Source organism: Balearica regulorum, chromosome 2 (genome assembly GCF_011004875.1).
Source record: "Balearica regulorum gibbericeps isolate bBalReg1 chromosome 2, bBalReg1.pri, whole genome shotgun sequence".
In the NCBI taxonomy this organism is placed as follows: Eukaryota; Metazoa; Chordata; class Aves; order Gruiformes; family Gruidae; genus Balearica; species Balearica regulorum.
In genome coordinates this window covers 60,189,170-60,213,222 of record NC_046185.1, presented here as the reverse complement: position 1 = coordinate 60,213,222, position 24,053 = coordinate 60,189,170, and the positions used below count along the sequence as shown (strand labels likewise).

The following is a 24,053-nucleotide window of genomic DNA, read 5'->3' as shown; positions in this document are numbered from 1 at the left end:
TTGGAACCTGCACTTTGACACCTACAATCCTATATACTGTACTATTAGAACTCCTTTATTGTTTTCTCAGTAAATATACATACGCAGATTACATTTTAACAGAATAATGTTTAACAGCATGTAAAGTTGCTGGAAGGAAATAAATAGTTGTCTACATGACCTGTCTCTTTTTAAGCAATTATGGCATTTCCCTTTGTCTAAGGATGGGTATTTATAACATTATTGTTTAAACCATGATCTTAAAATACATAAATTCATATTTTACCCTGGACAGGTAAAAGGCTTATGGATTTTTCAGGCCTAAAGTAAATGCAGCCACACATTTTTTCCATTGTGTTGTACAAACTGACTGGCATATGATAAATTCATAAACCAGACTGCTCCTGCATAGGAAATGTTATTCTTCAAGGCTAAAGTCTTGAAAAGGATTTTCAAAATTTTGCTTTTTGCCTCATAGAAGATGGCCATTCTTAACTGAGCATTGCACTTTATTTAAAATTCATTTATTGTACCAAAAATCACTGAAAAGTCAATAATGGCATATAGTTTGTGCAAAGCCTTCATTTTCTGAAAGAATACTTTGTGTCAATGAAACTAGATGCAGAAATCTACAGCTTTCAAGAAGCATTTGCCCTTTGTTTAATTGAAGGCAAGAATATCAGAGGTGGTAAAATCCGTTAAGACAATGTCTATTGATCAGGAAGCAGAAAGGTTCACATTTTAGCTGCTTCTTCATGACACCCTCCAAACTTTGGCATTTTTGCAGACATTTTGCTGAGTTGGGAAAGAGGGAAAGAAGCGGTTAAAAAAAATATCTGCACGGCTCTGCTTCAGCTATCAGTCATCAGGGGCACCAAGGCTAGATGTTCACCCTTCAGGCAGTTCAGTGACTGCAGCTCAAAATGAGCCCTGTCTAAGCAGAAACATACAATTATTCCAATCAAATTATTCCTAGGCTACACAATACAATTACCCAGCTTAATTTGGAAGATGAATTAATTGAAGGATGATTTTCCTATTTTGCATAGAAAGTCCCTGTGTAGGATATTCATAAAGGAAAGTTGAACACTTTAATAACAGAGTCTCTAAGAGAATCTCTATTTTAATCAGAAACAGACTTTGTTTCAGCTCTTTCCTTTTAGGGAGAGGAGGAGGCTTTAACGCTGTAAATCAGCTCTTATATTAGCACAGAATCAGTATATAAAAGTGGAAAGACAGAAGTGATGCTTTGTCAAAATTTTTTCTCTTTCCTCCTTCTCCACAGATGAAAATTGATTGAAAGAAGAGTTCAGCATGAATTGCTCTGCATTGCTGTCTCTCATGCTGATGCTGGTACAACTTTGGCCTTGCTCTCCAAGCACGCAGAACCACAGCGCTCACAACACAGATCAGTCTTCCACAGCTGTTCGAAGAGTGAAGCGTGGCTGGGTATGGGAGCCACTTTTTGCAATCGAGGAGCAGACTTCAATGGTTCCTGTGTATGTTGGACAGGTATGATAAGTAATGATTCAAGGACACCACAAGGTCAGATTGAACGTGCTGATTAGCAGCTTCCTACCTTGACTTGGAAGACCAAGCATCTCCAGTGAACTGGAAATACCAAGAAAGGTAGAAAGAGGAGCACAAGGAGCTGTAATTAGGCAGCACAACATCTCTCCTTTCCTGTGACCTGACTTAGGGTCAGAGAACTCCAAGAGCTGGAGATCAGCATCAAGGACCTTCTTTCACCTAGGTCTGCTGTCAAGGAAACTCCACATTCCCTCCGTTACTAAAACTAGTTCCATACACAGAAGACGAAGGAATCAAGCTGAAAAGTTCCTTTCTGTCTTCTGAATGAAAGTTAAGGACTCATTTATCAACATCTGGCAATTTGCTTGTGCTATTTTTGGCACTGCATCAAAGCAGCCATACTGAGTGCAGTGTAGTTTACAAACAGTATTTAGCATGATTTTCTATTACACTAAGTAGCAGCTGATTTACCCCTCATTAATTTTTAATGAAGAGATTAATACTAAATCCTTTTACCACTGAGAAACTACAGGAATCTGCGTGGTTCATTAGATTAACGTAGGTTTAGCACAACGAGCAATTATTTTTCACCCTCCTTTAAAAATGTGCTTTAACATAATTGTCTTAATGAGACTTTATCTGCCCCTTTCTTCTTTCTCTGATTATTATTATTATTTATTTATTTATTTATTTATTTTTCCATGCTAGAAGTAATTGTAATCTTGAGGTCTAGTTTTCTTTTCTTTAAGGCACTTTCTAGATGAATGAACCAAAATAAGTTTAACTGCTAATTAACTAGCACTAAAATTTAATTGGGCCCAAAGGGTGAAGTGCTCAAAATTCATTAATTACTTTTTCACAGCCCCTTCAGAGTAACTACTATGGAAGTGTGATATCTCACTTCTGAAAGAACAAGTGTAGACATACTCATTTTTTAATTATTATTACTTTTCCCATAGCTGGAAAACAGTTTCCTTTAAAAGAAACTTCATAAATATAATGTATTTTCATATAGCTTTAGAAAAATTTCATAATCTTGCCTTTCTATTTCTCACAGGTAAACTATGGGAAATTTTTATTGAAGAATATGGTTAATTTATTGCAGTTTAACTGTTTTCTGATCAGACATATTTACTGTGTCTTTTTACTGAGTAGAATACGCTCTGCTTTCAGTAAATGAAGTGACAGTCTATGATCAACACATGAATTTTTAGTAAATAGGGCCCTGAAGGAAACTGCATCAATGAAAATACAAAGGTAGACAGGCTTTGTTTTTAAATCACTATTCCATATCAACTTATTTTCTCAGGCAGATTCAGAGCTCAATCTTCAAATTTCATACAACATCATAGACTCACGAATCCTTTTCCATTATCATGTTTAAGAAAAAGAAATGTGTCCATTAGCACTACAATGGCAGATATATGTTGACAAGTACATAAATTCTTGGTCCCAGTTCTCATTTACCGCAGTAAGACTGTTTATTCTTTTGTGTATAGCTTAATAAAACATGTAAACTGAGAACCTTCAGTATGCTTTCTCAGCAAATGTTATCTGTAAGAGACTTCTCATTTAACATGGTCAAGGTCATGAAAATCTTTTGGGGATAAAGATTCTGAGTGAAGTGGTTCAACACAGGTTATGTGTTAGCAGCCAGTCCAAGGCATGCTTCCAGTCTCCAAGGGTTTGATGCACTCTGTGATCAATTCTGAACCCCATCTTAGGTTAAAGATCTAGATATTCATCACCTTTCCCGTGCCCTGGGGTTCATGACAAGGAAACCAAGATTTATGGATGAAAAAGAATCTGCGGTGCCCCTTAGCCAGATGCCAAATTTGGATGGTGTTAAAATGAGTTCGACCAGACCACTCATAAAGGGGTGAACCTGCCCCATGTTTTGCACCCAATTACTTATGTTGAAAACATTTGATTTTAAGTTGTTTGTATTTTAAATGGCTCTAAACTCCCTAGCCTTGAAAATTCTCTCTCTTGTACTGGCAAGAGGGATTAACTCTGTATAATTTAGGGTTTAAATACCTACTGACAGAACTCAGAACAGGAACTCAAAAATGTTTCTCATATCTCAGAGCAGTGTCCCAGTCACATTCTGAATAAACTATCCATTTGATGCATACAGACAATTATGCATTATGAAAATCTTCAAAAGGCATCGGCATTGTTCCAAAGAAAAGAGAAAGTGATTTTTGGAACTTCAGAAGCCATTAGAAAATATGTGCCCTTTGCACCCCACAGTTACTTCTTTCCCACTCTGTGGCCTCATATGGTCAATAAGAATGAAGCAAAACAATGAGCTTATTGAAGTCAACAGGTAGACATATTATTTGCATTTAAAACCTGCTGCTTTCTATTGAAACAGGTTCAATAAAACTTTTTTTTTTTTTTTTTACATTGGATTTTTCAATGATTATCCAGGCTCTTAGAGATTTTGACATCTTTTGTTCTAAACCCAAAATAAAGAAAGAAAAAATTAGAGAATTAATGATACAAGAGAAATTGCTGTTCCCATAAAATTCAACTGTGGATCCTTGACATGTTAAGAAATTAAGTTATTGCTGTTAAAAATGTACTGTTACATATCGTTAACATTAACGGAACTACTTTGTTGACATGAACAAATGCATCTGGACCGCAATGGTCTCCAGGGCTCAGCTTCATCAGAGGAATCATCATCATAAAGTTCATCTTAGCAATACAACAGAGGATGCAGATCATCTTGGAAGGAAATGGAAAATGTCTATCAATTTATTTCAGAATAAATAATACAAGCTTATACCACAGAATGGCTTTTCATCTTTTTAATATTTCAACAGAAGTAGAACACCACTGTCTCTCCTATTTACACTTAGTATTGCTGAGTACAGAAAAATATATAAAACTTACAAAGTACACTTGTCATTCATAATAATAAAAAATTTAGATAATGTCTAATGACCTTTGCATTTTTTTCAGCAGAAGTTTATGGGAGCTGATAAAGCAATGATCTAAAGTAGGTACTCACATACATTCCTTTTACTTCAAAGTGGCTGAAGCATCTTTTTTCAGGTTTACCATGCAGTTATATATCTGTTATATCAATACTTTAAAACTGAACCATGACTGACTGAAAATGTGACAGTACCCTCTTTTAAACATTAGTATCCAAGAAGGCTCACTAGTGACAGGGTTCACTGTAGAATGAAAACAAACAATGCCTAAAATGAATATTCCCAAACTTTATTCCTCCCAAAATGTGACTTATTTTTCTGTTTTGTACTTGCAGCTGAAATCAGATTTAGACAAGCAGGATGGCAACCTAAAATATATTTTGACTGGGGAGGGAGCTGGAAGCATTTTTATCATTGATGAAAATAATGGCAAAATTTATGTGACACAAAAGCTGGATCGAGAAAAGAAACCCTTCTACACTCTAAGAGCACAAGCAATTAACAGGAGCACTCAGCTTCCTGTTGAACCTGAATCAGAATTTATTATCAAGGTTCGAGATGTCAATGATCATGAACCGCAATTCTTGGATGGACCTTATGTGGCCACTGTTCCAGAGATGTCCCCTGAAGGTACAACATGTTGTGAACCAAACTCTTTATTTCCTGATTTTTTTCTGGATAGCTATGTGGATATAAAATCTTAACAGCATATTTTATAGACTGTCTTTCAGTGAGAAGGAAGCAAACTATTTTACAAGCTTGGAAATTTGCAAAGGTATATGCTTAAACTGAAGGTTGTGCATACTTCTACTTAATATCCTTGCCTTTAAATATTTAGGTACCTATATGTATCCAAGTCCTTTTATAGAATCTGGATGCATGCTTGGATTGACTATAAAGTGTTGTCTTTTCCATCAGTGATTCAGCCTGGAAATTGGTACTTGTTTAAAAATATAACATTACCATTTGAAATAGGTAAAGTACTATAGCCAGTTGACACTGTAAAGGAGATTTGGGGGTGACAGATTTCACTATTTTTTCAATCAGTATAGCACCCTAGTCTCTAGAAAATTGTTCAGTGTATAATTATTGTTACAACCTGTCAGCTCTCCAGGCTTCTACCAATCTGAAAGAAAAGCAGCATGCATGTAAACTTTAAAGTCCTCTGACCTCAGTTAACTCTTTTATGGACATAAATATAACCTTGGTTGAATGGAAAAGTACTCAACAGCATCCTTTGGTTTACTCTGATTCTGCTTAATAATTAAACAGTATGTCTTTACTATACCCTATGTAGTATAAATTATATTGTACTGTAACTGGAAAAGAATCGCCTTCACATCAAAGGCACTGACAATTTCCCCCTCCCTAAAGACAGGGATAGTTTCCTTCCTGTAAGTAATCGGTGAAGAGGAGGAACGGTATGAAGCTGATGTGGGGCTGATGTGATGACCATCCTCACACCGTGTAGGATGCCTTCCTATTTACACTGCCGAGCCTCTTTCCCATCAGTCAGCTTCTCTTTGTTTGGATTAGATGGTGTGTAGCGAAGGACTATCTTCTGATTTCCTAAGCACGTGAATTGTAATTTTCCTGTCAAGAGAACAACTTAACCCCTACACGTCTTCTATCCCACCTACACAAGATCTAACAGTCTTGCAATAGGATCTGTCACGTATCTGGAAGCTTAATACAACAAATATGAAGCACAGTTAACATCTGACAAATATAGGTATATGTATACCTACATGTGTACATACACAGATACATACATAATGTGTATACATATACATTTAAATTCTTAAAAACCCCGAAGTATGAATGCAGCTGACATAAACAAGAATATTATAAATACTGCTGTTTCCAAATAACTATCTTCAAAATGAAAGGAAGACTGCATTCTTTAAATCTTACAGAAAGAATCCAAGTAATCTTTTAAATCCCTAACCCTAGCTCTTTTGGCTATTTCTATTGCAAATAATACTGAAAAGAAATTCAAATATTGTGCTATTTAAAACTGTATGAATTAATGAGGTCATTAACTCAATAGCATTAGTGATCATAAAAGGTACTAAAAACTATGTTTCATTCAGCATTACCCATTCAACTTTTAGGGCAGATTCAGTGAATCTTTCACAGGGAGCTGTAAACTTTATCATCTTCTGCCAGCCTGGATAGCAGTTGCAAGAAAAGGATATTCATGCCTGAGGTTTAATCAAAAGTGGTGTTAGTATCCTAGTTTCTGACAGGAAGGAGTAGCTCACCACCACTACCAGCAATAGCTACAGAAGACATCCATTTGATCAACTTATTTCATAGTCACCCTGCTTATACCACCTTCTACGAGGGAAATAATTTTTGGGTTGTTTTTTTTGCTGCGACTTTCTTCCATACAGACTTATTTGTCTTAAGACTTCTGCACTTCAGCTCTTAGTCAAATCACTTTTTCTAACATAACTTATTGCTTGTTCAGAGGGTACTTCTAGCCTTTGCATCTTGCTCATCCACTCAAGTTTGGAGAAGACAGGTGCCTTGTCAAGGACCTTTGCATTTCTTTTTATGTGCTCACCGTAATAATGGTCATAGATCATTCTCTAGAATTATCTGGGTATTTTTATCTGATATTACACAGATTTAGGACTTTGACAATGGCCTTTTTTCTTTTTTTTTCTTTCTTTCCCCCCCCCCCCCTCTGGTAAAGTACTGTTTATGAGGCAGTTGGTCTCATATAAAAATGGCTTTAATATAGCTGATAATTTAATGTAGCACACATATCTGTAACCATTCACAGAAGCATATCAAGAATTGACTTCTATTTTATCCCCTTGTCTTACTGAAGAGCTCCTGTATTAATGATGGCTATACAAAAAAAAAAAAAAAAAAAAAAGGAAAAAAATTAGGTAGGGTGGTACTTACGGCAAAATCAACAATAGTCATTTTTTCCCGTATACCTCTGTTTCTCACCTGAAACTATCAACAAGCAGTTCACAGAAGTTTCAAACTATATTGACTTGTGTTGGCTATACACTGACATCCTAAAAGTGAAAAGCTCAGCAGTCTTTATCCAATCTCTTGTGCCATCTATTTAATATTTAAATTCCTAAAGTACCATATCACTTCAACATAAGAGTGCAAAAAACTTAATTTACTTTGTGATATACCTGTAAGATTATTTAAAAAAAAAAAAATCCAGTAAAATGTAGAAATATATAAAATGGAAAAAAAACCCCAAACAACAAAAAACAATAAAACAATCAGAACACAACCTCCCATTTGTCAGAATGGATGAAAAATAAAACAAGATCCCTGTGTGCCTCCTCTCTTAGACACAGACTACCTGAAATAATAAACTCACAGATTTGCAATCATCCAGTGTATGATATGTAAATCTAAGTCAGTCCTATGGATCTGGAAATATTTTCTACACTGCTTCTTCTTTGTTTGACCTCTCTAGCACTAATACCATAGCTATTTCAGAGATCATTCTTTCACCTACTTCTTCCATGTAGGCCCTACTACACTACTGGCTTACTAATGTGTATGTCTGGCATACAGAATGTAAAAGTGGAGTGGTGTATAAGAGTATATACCTTAGCAATGGTCAGATCCAACACATGAAACAGCTGAGCCACACACCATGAGGACTCCTCCAGGCTCACTTACCCTGCTTCTCAAAGAGTAGGGATTGCCCTTCTGAGATGAAACCTATTTCCGTGTTTGTACATCCTAAAGCGTTAATCCTTACAAGGAAATTTCTAACCTGCAAGTAGAGAGAAATAGTAACGAACTAAAATTTGCAGCATTTATACCATCATGGTTCATTATATCAGTGCTTTTCTCCCAGTAAAATAGAACATCCTATTGCATAATAAGGGATGTAGACCAGAATTAGTTTAAATGATACAGTGCAATAGAGAGACTTGGCCTTTGCTCTATTTCAGTGCTCTCTGGCAGCAGTTCAGCTCACTGATGTTAGACCTGGGATCTCCTAGTAATTTCCTCACAGAAAACACGCTCAGGAAGTGTGGTCAGTACTTGGGAAAGCAGTTCACTGTTAGTGAACATTTTGGAACTAAGAAAGCAAGGAGAGAATAGTTCACAGATAGCCACTTGCCTCAGAGAACCACAGGAAAAAAAAAAAAAGGAACACATAATTTTACCTAAAGTTAGGTACAAATATCTATATATATACACTAATGTGCCAACAAATTAGAATACATTTTACTTCTTTCTTAGCTCTCTTTTATCTTCAGTACTAAATTTTATTAGGATTTTATATGCAAGTGTCACAGTAAATGAAAAGCATGTCAGCAAATGGACTCTCTTCTGAGAACACAGGACTGTGGTTTTCCCTCAGGCATTTGGTACAATTTTACATTAAATGTCTTCCATATTGTCGTTAATCTTGTACAAATGCAGTATATCTGATAGAATGGTTCAGAGTCAGACGCAATAATATATCAGTACTTAATGTTTCTGTAGATTTCAAGCTCTAGTTAGAAAAATGAATAACTATTTGCCATACGAGGGCCCTATAGTTTACCTAATGGGCTGCAATATATAAATGGCACTACTATGTTTTGCCCAAGAAGGGTAAAACCAAGGCTGCAGAAATTCGAAGAAAAATTTTATACAGCAATCAGCAAAATGTAGTTTGCCTTAAATAAAGCTAATAAAAAGAAAAAAGAAAAAAGTGTAAGTATGTTTACTATCCAGCTTAAGACATTACTGTGTAAATAAATCATATATTTGGAGTTAAACTTTATCTCAACATCACACAGTTTCCCATATTCAAAATGCATGTTTTAAAGTCCACAGACATATTCATTTAATTTGTCTCTGCTATGATAACCATTTCACTCCATAAATGTTGTGAAACTATATCATAGTTCAATTGTCAATTATGTTATGGCTCCAACATCAAGAGGGTTTTTGTGGGTTTTTGTGGTTTTGGGGTTTTTTTTGTGGGTTTTTTGTTTGTTTGGTTGGTTTGGGTTTTTTTTGTTTGTGTGGGGGTGGTTTTGTGCCAACTGATTGTTTTAAAAGATATTATTTGTATCTGATCAATTTTTCTTCTCCCAACCATGGAGTAACAAAAAAATGGCTTTTTGGAGTTTTCAAGTATATAATGTTAACATTGTAATTTCTATCACTCAAATACAACTGTCTAGGTAAACATGATTCCATTCAGCAAATGGCTTGCTTTTTTTGCTGCTGGTTGAATGTATAAAGAAATACAGGCTTCGTAGCAGTGAACAATTAAAAACTGAAAAAGTATTCTAAACCCGGGATAACATTTTTTCTTCTGCTTACTACATAGTCTATATTTAATGTAGAGGTTCATATAATGATCATGAAATCTTAGTCCTAAAAAAATGTGAGAAACCAGTCTCCTCTTTACATGGTCACCTGCCACCCCAGTTTAGAAATAGTCTTCCTCCTGAGGCTGCAGGAGATCTGTTAGGTCAGGTCCCTCTTTACCAGATGACCCTTGCCTGATCGCCTTTCCACTACATCTACCACCGGCATCTCAATGAGCCCAACTGGGCAAATTCCATGCTTCTGCCTTCTGCTATACTCTGGAAAAGTCAACAGGCAAGCAAGCAGAAAAGTTGGCTAGGGCTTGGAGAAGCAGCAAATGCTGGCTTAGATTCAACATTTCTTTCTAATTGTTAGAAATTGTGCAGAAAATAAATCTATCTTTAAATGAGTGAGATGCACAAAAGCTGTAATGATAACTGTGTATTCCTATATATTTTGGATTTTATTCCTAATTCATTAAATATGGTGCTGTAAACAAGTCCATTTCTAAACGTAGTTGTGGGCACGTGGATTTATTTAGTAGAAAATGGCTTTTATAACAGACTGTACCTGTTGGATTATCCATAGTTCTTGATCCTTTCCAAACTAGCACTCCATGCTTTTTTCAGAGCAGCTGCATTCTAGTTATGTTAAATTGTCTTAGAGGATGAATGTCCTGCATTAGTTAGAACAGTTTCCATAGGCCACAGAACATATGAAATTAGCAGTTTTGTAGCTGAAGATTTCCTTTACCCTTCAGTCTTGAATACTGTTATTTCTGAAGCATATATCTGCCCTGTTTAAATAATAAGCTGTCATTTTATCTTTAATGTTTTTCCAGAGCAACAGAGAGCAATATATGTATGTATACAGCTATACATACACTTAATACACACCTAAATGTCATAAGTTTGGTATTGTAGGTATATTTTGAAGGACATATAACTCTAAAAGTTGGTGGCAATTAATATCATTTTAGTGTACCTCCACTCTTAGAGAAGATGATAACATGTATTATGGAATCACTTGGAGTGCTGCTGAATAAATTGAACGAAAATGCAAAAAATATTTTTTTAAATAATAAAAATATTTTATTCAGCATATCCTTATGAGAGAAAGCCTTCTTCATTTCTATTTAAAAATAAAACTATTGAATTGGTAGAAAACTCAGAAATTAATGTTTTTGTTTTATTGGGGATAAATATTGGCTTTGAGTTTGACATACAAAAGGTATTTCTGGTCTAACTTCTTGCACTCCATCGTTTCTTCTTCTTTTATCCTCCAGCATAACTATACAGCTATATTGGTAAGCAAGTGCAACCATGTGAACATATGCCAGAAAGTTCTAGAAAGTAGCTTGATTTCCTGCTGTTCCTCATGAGAAGTGATATTTGTATTCTTATGCAGAACTTAGATGAGGAAAAAAGACAAAAATAATGATTACCTTACATAATGATGCTACTGTGAATATTTTCCTTTAAAAGGACAGTCATCACTGATGGTGTCATGAGATTGCTCTAAATCTCGTATCTAGGATATAACCAGCTTCCAGTCAGAGATGAAGTCAAGCTCTGCAGATTGATTCTGCTGTGGTTTTGCACTGGGGATTCTGCTGTCACTCTTGCACTGGGACAGGCTCATTAAAGACTCAAGGATAAAAAATGTTATCAGAGCCTTGTTATACTTCTTGGCTGCTTTGCTTGCTAACAATTAATTTCTTTATCACCAGTGGGCCTACTGCTGATAAAGTGGCTGTGTTTTCTTATTCTCATGGGAAACTTCCATAAAATTCTTTGAAGAATATACAAGGAAAGAAGAAAAAAATTTTCTGTACTCCATTCCCACATCAGAAATTAGGGAAAAAGACATAAGTGTAGTATTTTAAGCACCATAAATATAGTCCTGAAAAGCTATACACTTTTTTTTTTAATTGAAAATTTGAATGCAACAAGCACAATTACTGAGGAAATATTTTCCCTTTTTAAATTTTAGAATGTGCCTTTGCTCCTGTAAATTTTCAGCGCTGTTTGCTAATATAACTGCTATGTTAAAAGGTTTTAAAATAGTTTATGTTTTGTAATTATGAGATAATTTATACAAGAAGAAAATAAACATAATCTATTTTATTTTTTCCTTGAGGTACGTCGGTTACACAGGTAACAGCTACAGATGGTGATGATCCTTCTTATGGGAATAGTGCCCGTCTGCTTTACAGCCTCATTCAGGGACAGCCTTATTTCTCTGTGGAGCCGAAGACAGGTACTACAAATGATCCTGTAAACTTGAAGACATTCATAAACTAACATAAAATGGATGCAAGCAAAAATGTCTGTCTCCATTTCAACACAAAGATCAACTGATAACCCCCCTACACTTGTACATCTTTGCGTAGTTCCTAGTTCTAAAAAAAAAAAATCAATTCTTTCTTTCCCATAGGAAGCTGAAATTCTTTCTCCCTAGAGAATCAACAATATATTTAGCACATTATCTCTCTTAAAGAAAAGATTTGGATTCTGAGTACGTCATCCAACAAACGGACCTAGGAACACTTCTGGGTTAACAGTTCTACAACTCATCATGTGACATTCCTGTCTCTATGTTGGAGAAACCACAAATGTGTGACATCCCTCCAAAATCCTGATTTCCGGGGAAGAAAGATAGTTACACATGGTCAGGGAGATGTATGGTGTGTTCTGCTCCTCAGAACTATAAGTATGCAGAATGGATCTGTCATACAACATAGATGTTGCCATGAGTACAGTATTAGAAAAGTTGTGCTGTGCACAGTCTAGAATGTAAATTCATAACTGTGTCCAATGATGCATTTTATAGCCATATTATATGGTCAGATGTTGGGAAAAAATGGGACTATTATATGTTATTACACTCTACTTTTCATTTTTAGGGGTCATCAGAATGGCTGCCCAAATGGATAGAGAAACAAAAGATCAGTATCTGGTCATCATCCAAGCCAAAGATATGGTTGGGCAACCAGGGGCATTTTCAGCAACAGCTACTGTTACCATCAACCTCTCCGACATCAATGACAATCCACCTAAATTTCAACAGCGTGAGTATAGGCTACTTAGTAAGTGTTGAAGTCTTGAGCAAATTTAGATCTACTGTAGCTCTGTTAAGTTCATTGGTAGGTCTTTTCAGAACAGGTCTGTGCTTTGACTTCAGCATACAAATTTAAATAAAAATAAAATTTTAAAAAATCCCCCACAAAAGCTCAAAAACAAAGAGGAAAAGAAAACCTACCATTACAAAATACTTCAGGCCTGCTGTTTTTATTGCTAGCCTTTGGAGACAAATGACTTACTAAACTGCTTTCCATATAGTTTGCTCCTCCTAAGCCTAAAATCTGGGCAACGGGATATTTTCAGTCACCTTCTTTCTTTTTCTCCTTTCTTCATTCTTTACAGACAGATACTGTAAACGTTTTGGCAAATGATGTGACCTTCTCTGTCCAGGGAGTTGCTAGCAGACATGGGAGCTGCTAGCTGAGCTGGCAGGAAGAACTAGTGAAATGCAATTGGGGAAGTGCTGCTCTGCACTTCCCCCCCCCCCCCCCCCCCCCCCCTCCCCCCTTTTGGTTCTTCTTATCTCTTTACTTACTGCTAAAGTAAGGGGCTGAGAGAGGAGGACTCATGAGTGGAAAGGTTGTCATCCCTGCCCCTGAGATCTATTCATTACTGGATGAGAACCATTGCTCTAATAAAAGCTGGGGGCTTTCCCAAACTTTCTGGGAGCCTCATGCCATCATAGCTACAGCAGCTGTTAACCATGGCAGATCACTAAATTGTGCCAGTATTTCTTTCTCTAGGACTCTACTATATGAGTGTGTCTGAAGAGGCTCCTGTGGGCACTACTGTAGGCAAAGTCTTTGCAGAAGACAGCGACATAGGGGAGAACGCAGCCATGAACTATTTCATTGAAGGAGATAGCTCAGATGTTTTTGACATCATTACTAACAATGAGACTCAAGAAGGAATTATCATCTTAAAAAAGGTGAGATCTCTGAAATCTTCTAAAAATCACTAAATACTGGAAAGAACCTCCTAAAACAAACTGGATGTTTAAAAAAGGCCTATTGCTTTGTTTTCTATATTTTTTTTCTTTATTTACACTTTGTGATTTGATTGGGATATTAGGAGGATAAAAAGAAACATGCCTTTCTTTCTGTTTACTTTTTTTGACTCATTCATATTACTGCTGAATACAGTAGTGGCAGTCAAAGTATCTTAATGCTATTCCTAGCTGTGCAACAGAGTGTATCCCATTGTGAGAAAATGTTCCATCTCTTCTGTGAATCATCTGTAAAATCTTTATCAATAAATTGTACACAACATTTCTTCACTTCCAACACCTCCTGTTAAACTTAACTGAACCCAGAATGTATTACAGTATTAGATAAGCAGTGGAGTTGTTATGACTTAGCTTTCAAAAGACACTAAATACACTCAAAAAATACCAGTTTATTAATTAAGATATTTAAGAGGCTTTGATAGTGTGTGATTTATTTTGGAATCACCAGAATTTATTTGGGTCATCATCAGAAATGATGACAGAGTTTGATGGTCTAGTGAAATCCAGCAGCCTGAAGAATTGAAACCTATTTATTATTGTTATTATTATTATTATTATTATTATTATTATTATTATTATTATTATTTCTATTTGGATTTATTGCAGTTCAGGAAGGTATTTAATTAGTTGGTTTTTTTTTTTAATTACAGAAGATAATGACTTTCTAAAATAGTAATGTAACTATGCATTTATTAAACACTCATTGTTACCTTCTGGAACTTAACATGCTCAGCTTAACCCCTGCAGATTAACTGATTTGCATTGTTTATGTAAGAGTAAAGAACAGAGTTCACTAAAGTTACAACTATATGTTGGACACACAAGTACTAACAGAAGAAGTTGTTTTTCTCAGAGCTGACGTTCTACAGGAAGACTTCTTTTACAGTGTTGTTTAACTGTAACATTAAAGCCAGCTTGCATGAGAAAGCAAACAATGGCATAGCACAGTTTAATTTTAAAGTGTTTTTACATAAAAAAAGAAATCTTAGAAGTAACTGCTTTTGAAGCATCCTCAAAAGAAAGGTAGCATTATTTTGTCTTTAATCTCACACCACCTATTGAACTGTATTTCATTCACATGTGAAGAAAGAAGTATTCCACATCTCATTTTCTTTCTTAACAGAGAGTGGATTATGAGAGCAAGAGGAGATACAGTATTCGAGCAAAAGTTGTAAACAGGTACATTGATGACCGTTTTTTGAAAGAAGAACCATTTGAAGACAAAACCATTGTCAAAATCAATGTGGAAGATGCTGATGAACCTCCAGTTTTCACCTTGGAGAATTATGAGATGGAGATTCCTGAAGGGGCTGAGAGTGGCTCACTGGTCGGTGTTGTAACTGCTAGAGATCCAGACGATGATGACTGTCCAGTCAGGTACCTAACTTAAAATGTGAATGGGCCTCAAATATAAATGTAGTTGGGGTTTCCAAAGGGTATTTCTATTCCTTACCTTGCCTCATAATTACAGTTAATCATGCTTTCATTGTGATAACCTAGGTTATTTTAGGTGTCATAATTTAACCCCAGTAGGCAGCTGAGGACCAGACAAGCTCACTCCCCCACCCATTGGGGTGTGAAAACTTATGAGTTGAAATAAATACAGTCAAATAATAAAAAAGAAGAAACAAAGAAAGCAACAAAGGGGAAAAAAACCACAAACAAACAAATAAATAAACAAAAAAAAACCAAACACAAAAATCCACAACAAAACCCCAGGAAAAACAAGTGATACAAAAAACCCCCAAACAAACCCCCAAACAATTGCTCAACACCAGCCAGCTGATACCCAGCCAGTTCCCAAGCAACAGCAGCCCGTCTAAATTTTATCGATGAGCATGACGTCATATGGTATGGGATATCCCTTTGGTCAGTTGGGGTCAGCTGTCCCAGCTGTGTCCCCTCCCAGCTCCTTGTGCACCCCCAGCCTCCACGCTGGTGGGGTGGGATGAAAAGCCACAATGGCGTTGATGGTGTGTAAGCACTGCTCAGCAATTAGTAAAGCATCCCTGTGTTATCAGCACTGTTTCCATCACAAATCGAAGACACAGCCTCATCCAGGCTGTGAAGAAAATTAATTCTATCCCAGCCCAAACCAGTACAGTAGGTTAAATCCTGACCCCTAGCCCAAAGTCTAAATAAATGAGGGGGTTTTGTGCATCTTTGCATCACTTTGAGATGGGGTAATATTTTAAACAGTGGCCTGGAAGGGGCTGTGCATAGCAGCAGAGCGAGGGTACCACAGCCAAACCTGTAAGCGCCTGGAGGGGTTCCAGTCTGTTCCAAATAACTTCTGAGGATATGGAGAGATGGACTCATTGCTGGGAGGGAGACACAGAATAGCTCCATTGGCATCTGCTCAGCTCAGCATGACCAAAAATGTACCAATTTCCTACTTCTCCCCCAAATGCCCCACAGAGATATTATCTAAAAAGAGTCCCCCAGGCTTTTAATTTTGCAAAATAATTTTGCTGTCTCTTAAGGGAGAAAACAGGTAATTAATCTTTAACACGGCATTTATAATTATAATAGCTTCTTGAGTTACTTGATGTCACTATGTACTGTGCAATTTAGTCAAGCTAAGACACAGGGACAAATGGATGAGACACAAAATAATTTATGGTGTGCAGATTCCTCATACGTATATATATTTCTATCTGTAGTAACAGCTTCAGAAGTTTAGTAAATGCAAGGCCATTTGTCATAATTTTACATTCATTTCTTCTTATTTAGTAAGATAGTCATAGGTTAAAATAAATAAGGATAAATAAAAATTTACATGTACTTTCCCTTCCCTCCCCTAAAAAAGACTTGTTTGGTGGCTATTTATTATGACTGTAACATCTCCTGCAAAACGTTTAAACATAGTGCATATCTATGACTTCTTAGTTTGAAATATTTTGATGGAACTTGCTACAAAGTGAATATGTCTGAATAGTCCCAAAACAGTGATGCATATATTCCACCACTGAGTTTCTTTAAAATAGAGTATGTCACTTCTAATGTAAAGTTATGTTTATTGGGCTGTGCCATGCATATGAATATAATTTTGAAACTATTGCTATCATAAATGACAGCAGTTGCTTATAATATAGAAAACCAGCTGTATTGCCTTGGGGACCCCAGTTTTCAGACAAAGTAAAAGAAAGACATGTAAAAAAAGCCACACTACAGGAATAATAAAAAATAACTAAAAATATCCAACATAGATTCTGTGAAAATTATTTATCTAGATTCAGATTACCAAAAAAAAAACCCCAAACCCAAAACCTAAAACCAAACAACACACCAATGTCAGAAAACCCTAAAAAAACTTTGGATACAGAGGATGAGGAATACTCACATTAAAAAAAAAAAAAAAAAGAAGAAATTGAATTGTAAATCCCTGAAACAGCAGTTTATAAATGTCAAATCTTTGGCTCAAATGATAAGAACTTTCACTGACTGCGTTGTGCTGGTTCCTTGATTTATCCTCTTACTGATTTCTGAAACAGACGAAACGTAACTAGAAATAACAAGTTTGAGAGTTATCCAACCACTGGCACATAATCTGTGCTGGAGTCCTAAGTGCCAACAGGAGATAGAAAGACTTTGTCAAGCACAGTTAAAGGTACAATAAAAGAGGGGATAGTTGCCTGTGGGAATTCCATACTGCAGTGGTAAGAACCTTTCACTTCTTCAAACAGGTTTTATTTCCATGATATAGAATCCACTAGGAACTGTGACATATGGTCTTTTTTTTTTACATGTCATGAAAAATATTAGTAAATATCCTTTCCATTTGAACCAATATCTTTGGTGTCTTTTTCAGTCCATCTCTGGCCTGTGACCAGTGGTTAGACTAACAATTTGAATGGTATGTATGTATGTATGTGCGCATGTGGACATAGCGTCCGGAGCCTTTTCAGTGAAGACACAGGAACATTGGACTCATTTGTAATCATCTCCTGCATTAGGATTTTGTATCCTGCTTAGGTGTCACCTCATTACAGATAGTTGCCTGTCTTTCTTTATAATGTCCGTTCCCTTAACATCAGAGCATGTCAGCAATGATAAAATAGATTTGCCAATATACCTCCACTTAGCTGTTAGTGTTATTCATTTCACAAGTGGCACTTTTGCTGTTTCTTTTCAACGAAGTCATTCACCTGCTGTGAGCCTGACTTAGAACTAAGAATGAATAATGCATTTCAGATTCAGTTCACATTAATATAGATCTGAGACATATTTAGTTTTATAAAAAGAAGAGCTTTGATCTTGGCAGCAGTGAATTTTAAATGTTTATAAGTGTACATTTTTCATGATTTCTGAGTTGTTGCAGCACGCATTTATATGTATATATGCATAGCTCTGTTTTCTCAACTTACAATAGCTTTCTATGTCCTTGCTTCTGATGGAACATTTCAGTATTAGGGAATCTCTTTACTTTTTTTGGTGCAGGTACTCTATTGTCCATGGCATGCATTTAAAGAGATTGTTCAGCATCAATGAACACAATGGAACAATCATTACAACTAAACCTCTGGACCGAGAGATAGCTTCTTGGCACAACATAACTGTTACAGCCACAGAAACAAGTGAGTAAGAAATTTAAGGAACGCTGTGTTTTATATACTGTGAACTGTAATTATCCTCTGAATATGCCTTCTTTTAAGTGGAGAATACGTGCTTCTTTCTCATTATATTACGGTTGCTTGCTACATTAAGGAGCATTATTAAAATGATTAGTTAAATAGAAGCAGAATGTATTTGAGCTCCAAGGTCTTGTGCTCTTTCATAAAAGATGACCTTATAAAAAAAGAAAGGAAATTGTAATAGGATCGAGACTGTAACGCTTTCAAGTTACACTGAAGCATATGAATTGCTCCTGCAGTGCAAGATCTTATGTTAAATTAGACCCTGGTTAATTTCACACCAGATTTTTGAATACTGTGAAATTAGCCGGGGTCTAATTTAACACCAGTCAGAAACCTGTGGCTCAAATTAATTGTGAATGTAAGGCCTAAATCAGCTAGACTTCTCTTCAGTGACAATTAAATCTGTGAAGCATCCCTTATATAGATTTCACCTGTCAGTTTTGTTTGAAAGTCAAATGCAAATTGCCTCTGTTCGTGCTTTTGGTGATCTGGTTGCCCTAACTCTGGAACAACACTCTAGAAAATTAACAGCTACTGATTTATAAGACAGTTTAACAAGACTATTAGGATATTATTTAAAAAATAATCACAACCATCCTCGGGAAGGAGAAAAAACATATGAAACTACAGTCTAATCGATAAATCAGACAGGCTTTGCCAAATACTTTTAGCATGATTTTTCAGTCCTGAATCTCAGTTAAAAGCTATTTATTGCTAAGACTACTTTAAACACGTATTCATAAATTGCATTGTTCCCAAAAGGGAACATTTCCTGTATATATGTAGAATATTACTGCTAGAAGTTTAACACAAGATAGTCAGTAGCCATTTTCATTGAAGTCTTTATTTTGTGTTTGGGAATTGATAGTATTACCTTCCTTTTCAGCTTCTCTGTGAGATTTTAAGCATGAATGTATTCTGCTTCTCATGTTGTTGGGCAGCTGGCAGGTGTTGGTAAAATTGATCTCTGGCATATTTTTGTCATGACTTGAATAGCACTATGGAAACACAGCAGGATGACTTTGGTCTGGACTTTTCTGTTTAGTTAAACAATAAAATAGCAACGAACCGAATGTTACAAATGAATAAGTGTCTCCTGCAGCAAAAGAAAGCGAGTCTTTCACAGTAATGAAAGTTACTGTAGAGAAACCGAGCCCTCATTATCTTCATATTCTTATTCTTTATTTCTTTAATGATGATAAGGTCACTGTCTATAAGATTACATTCAAAAGCATTGAAGTTAGGTCACCTTGGTCTAGGCATACCTGAAATGATTTATATTATGAACTAGTAGCATTTTATTCCCTGAAATATAGTCATAGCATACACTGTGTGTATGAGACATTTGGTGGATGACATTGTGGCTCCACTGAAGCCAAATCAAAATGCCGTTAGAGTTCATCCACACAAGATGTTCATTGCAGCTGAGACATATATTGAAACTGCACTACAACAGCAACCTCCCTAAGGGCTTATTGATGTCCTGGCATTCATACAGGACACAAGTCTTTTGCCTCCATTGAGATGACAGGGATCAGAGGTTAGTAAGAGGAACTTGCCTCTGTTATTACAGACCTGTGGTGTGGATCATCTTATCCTCATGCCATTGAGACAGCATATTTTAAAGGTACCCAGAAGTAGATCTAATTCATTGGACCTTAAACGCAAACAGTCGGAACCTGCAATCTATTGAGTCTTATTACACTTTATGCCTAAGATGGTTCTAACTCAAGAGAAATGAGGTTCCTTTGATCAGTTTTCACTTGGTTGCAATCACCTTTCACCTAGTACAAGGCTGAAGCATAAATAGCAGCATTCTAACCATGCAAGAAAGTAAGAAATCCTTAAGTTATCAGCTTTACTTAACACTGATTTACTGTCAGATGATAATTGACTGACAATTAATTAATTTAGAAGAGGAATATCTGCTTCAGATTTCTCTATTGAACTATAGATGACAGAAAAGATTCCTAAAGGTAGCAATTGGCTTGAGCTTACTTTGATCCTCACTTCTCTATATGCACATTGGAAAAGTGCACTACCAGCAAACTTACCCACAAGACCCAACAGTATTTTTTTCACTGGATCTTGCAGATGTCCTTTCATAATGGGTTCCAGACCTACTACATTACTACAGAACTTACAGCTCTTTAAGGGTTTCAGTCATGACCCATATCATTAATTCAGTATTTAATTGTCACCCCATGTCCCGTCCCACTCAGGGGGTGAGGGTGAGCTTAACTTTTTAATTCTCTGTGCAGTAATCAGAAGTAACGACAATTACTTCAGAGGTTCAAACCAACTATAAATTTACTTAAAATTCAGTGGAACTACAAAAGATAGAGGCTTGGCAAAGGTCATAACAATTCTCAAAACTTAGCAGAACTATGAAAGGTAAGCGTTTAGCAAAACATGTAATGATATTACCCTAATGTGCCGAATATTAAGTTAGAGACAAAGAGAGTGATAGAGAGGGAAAGAAAGAGAGAAAGAAGAGAGAGAGAGAAAAGATATCACCACCCTTGGATCCAGCGATGTTCTCTGCTTGTAGTTGTAGTCTTCAGGTGGTGGGCGCGTGCCGAAAACTTATGTTTCCCCTTTTTATAACCTCATGTGCCCACCCCATAGGCGGGGGTCTGTCATCACTGAGCAGGTGCAGTATGTGCTCAGGAATGTTCAGAAACGTTCTAGAAATGAGTCGGTGGGTTGTGGGGGTCCGGGGGACCCACTGCCCACACCTCCCCCCCTTTTCAGGGCTGACCAAGTGAGTGGTGATCTGTCACAGGCACATGGTGCACAGGGCACAGATGGTCATTGTTTACGTGTTTCAGGAATAGAGGAGTGGTCTCACAAGACGTTATCCTGCCTCCGCAGGCTCCGTCCTTGTTCAACACTGCCTGGTCATCATCAGCCCATCCCTGTCCATGTCAAGACGGGTGTTTGCAACATTCACTTGTTATCAGAGCCTCACACCCCACTTTGGTCATATATACACTTGTTGACAGACTTCTAAGTTTTTATTTTAGTCCTTTAAAAAAAAAATCCATATCTATTTCCTTTAGAAAGTAAAGAAATTTGCTTTAACTTAAATTATAATTATAAACACCCTCCATTATTACTGTTATTATTATTATTACTACAAGTTTCCTTTTACCAGCTGATGACAATGTCAAGCTTTCATTAATCCCCTGCAAGTATTGAGTTCTACTTTGTCTCTAGAGATGGCCACTGCTTTTCTTTTCACACAGCTCCAAAATAAGCAAGTTATTAATTTTGGTCCCTAGTAATTAAAGCATCAACTTAATTCTTCACACTGATCCAACATATTGCACTTGATATCCCATTCTCCCAGACCTTGTTTTTCAAGTTCTGATCTCTCTCATGGAGATTATGACAAAGAAATTTTCTGCTCATTGAAAGGTCTTTAGTCTAATGTGGGATATGAGACAATAGCTGTATTTAAATTCTGACAACTATTTTTCCATGTAAGGGATAAAAGACAAAATAAGTGTTGCCTACCATCTTCCTCAATTGCAACCAAAGGAGTCACCCTGCTTCACCCAAAATCTTCATTAAATATTTATCAGACACTGATTCCAAGAGTGGCTTTGTAATGTGTTGCTCCCTCCCAAAACAAAACACCTGTGATTTCAGAAAAGCTAAAAACTACCATACTGTTATCTTCCAACAGCAATGTGAGATATACTCTTCCTTGTCATTTAATCATATGCTGAGGGGAAAAAAACAAAACAAAAACAAAAACCAAACAATAAAAGAACCACAACAACCCAAACGTTATAATGAAGTAGAAACAAGATTATTACCAAAAATAAACACAAAAAGAACTGTTATATGATGAAAGAAAACAGATGTGAATGGCAGCTCTAAGCTGGAAGGTCCTATCTAAGTGTTTGTGGAAGCAAAGAGTAGGCTTTAAAGCCAAAATAGTATCCATGAATCTTATGAACAAGCAAGTTAGGAATAGGTCAAGGTAGCTGAGTCCTTCCCATGCCACTTTTTATATGACTGAAGCCGCCAAATGTATTCCTTGCCTCCTAATAAGTGTTACAAAATTTTCCTTTCAACGCCAATCCAGCCAAATCTCTGTCCTACACATCCAATTCTGACTTAAGTAAAAGTGATTAAGTCCTACATTCTCGGTATTATTTCTAAAAGGGATGTGTGCTACTTTATATGCTTATTTAAAAAATAAGCTGAGTACTGTCTCATTGCCTGTTGTATTATTATGGATGTTGGAATTCAACAAGAGAAATGTCATCCCACAAAGAAGTATTTTTGAGATAAGTCTGACAGATCATAAGCTTTGGTAAATTAGCACAGCTCTAATGATTTCACAGGAGGAATAGCAATGTGAAACTGCTGAGTATCTAGCCCTTTATCTCTGTGGTAGTTGCTTTTGCTGCCATTTCCTTTGGCAAAAAACTCAAAGCTATCAGCACAGATTCCATAAGAACCAAGAAAACAAATGTTTGCTTCAAGCAACTAGTGAATTATGCATTAAAACACCAAACCCGTACAGTTTGAAGTGAGGAAGAAAGGAATATGTTTTGTTTTCCTCTTAAAGGTCCATTTGACTAATTTAAGAAAATGGCTTAAGGAATTCTGAACAGGTCAAAAGCAGTGACACTAGCACCTGTCATGAGGCATATTTTAACTATAATGAATATTCTTCTGAGTGACATACTTCTGGTTTAGACAGAGCAGATTGAGATATTGATAGATATTTAGGTTGATAGATATTTAGTATTCCTAGAATGTCTTAGACTATTTTATTCACTGGAAAAATGTCTTCATTATGGTCCTTACCCAACAACGTGTCCAAGTCAATGTGAATGTTACTGTTGCAGTGATACTTCTTGTCTGCTAGAGTAATAAATTAAATTAGGGGAAGGCAAAGCTTTGACAGGTAAGTGAGGATTTGATGTGCTGATAGGTGAAGGACTTCTGGGAGGTATTGAGTATAGAATCATAGAATCATTTATGTTAGAAAACCTTTAAGATCATCAAGTCTGATCATTAACCTAACACTGTCAAGACCACCACTAAACCATGTCCCTAACCACCACATCCACATATCTTTTAAATACCGCCAGGGATGGTGACTCAACTACTTCCCTGGGCAGCCTGTTCCAATGATTGAGAACCCTTTCCATGAAGAAATTTGTCGTAATATCCAATCTAAACCTTCCCTGGCACAACTTGAGGCCATTTCCTCTTGTCGTATCGCTTGTTACTTGGGAGAAGAGACTGACACCCACCTGGCTACAACCTCCTCTCAGGTAGTTGTAGAGAGCGATAAGGTCTCCCCTCAGCCTCCTTTTCTCCAGGCTAAACCCCAGTTCCCTCAGCCGCTCCTCATAAGACTTGTGCTCTAGACCCATCACCAGCTTCGTTGCCCTTCTCTGGACATGCTCCAGCACCTCAGCGTCCTTCTTGTAGTGAAGGGCCCTAAAACTTAACACAGTACTCGAGGTGCAGCCTCAGCAGTGCCAAGTACAAGAGGACAATCACTTCCCTACTCCTGCTAGCCGCACTGTTTCTGATACAAGCC

The 24,053-nt window shown here is 36.5% G+C and overlaps 1 protein-coding gene across 2 annotated transcripts in view; it reads left to right on the top strand.

Moving 5' to 3' along the window:
• The window catches only part of CDH19 (cadherin 19), a 69,997-nt gene that overhangs the window by 26,032 nt on the left and 19,912 nt on the right, over positions 1-24,053 (top strand). For both annotated transcript variants that reach the window (XM_075744524.1, XM_075744525.1), the window contains exons 3-9: positions 1,265-1,491; positions 4,790-5,084; positions 11,895-12,014; positions 12,661-12,825; positions 13,582-13,766; positions 14,968-15,221; positions 18,285-18,421. In XM_075744524.1, coding sequence (XP_075600639.1) covers positions 1,294-1,491; positions 4,790-5,084; positions 11,895-12,014; positions 12,661-12,825; positions 13,582-13,766; positions 14,968-15,221; positions 18,285-18,421 — 1,354 coding nt within the window. In that variant the 5' untranslated portion in view covers positions 1,265-1,293. The remainder of the gene's footprint in view (positions 1-1,264; positions 1,492-4,789; positions 5,085-11,894; positions 12,015-12,660; positions 12,826-13,581; positions 13,767-14,967; positions 15,222-18,284; positions 18,422-24,053) is intronic.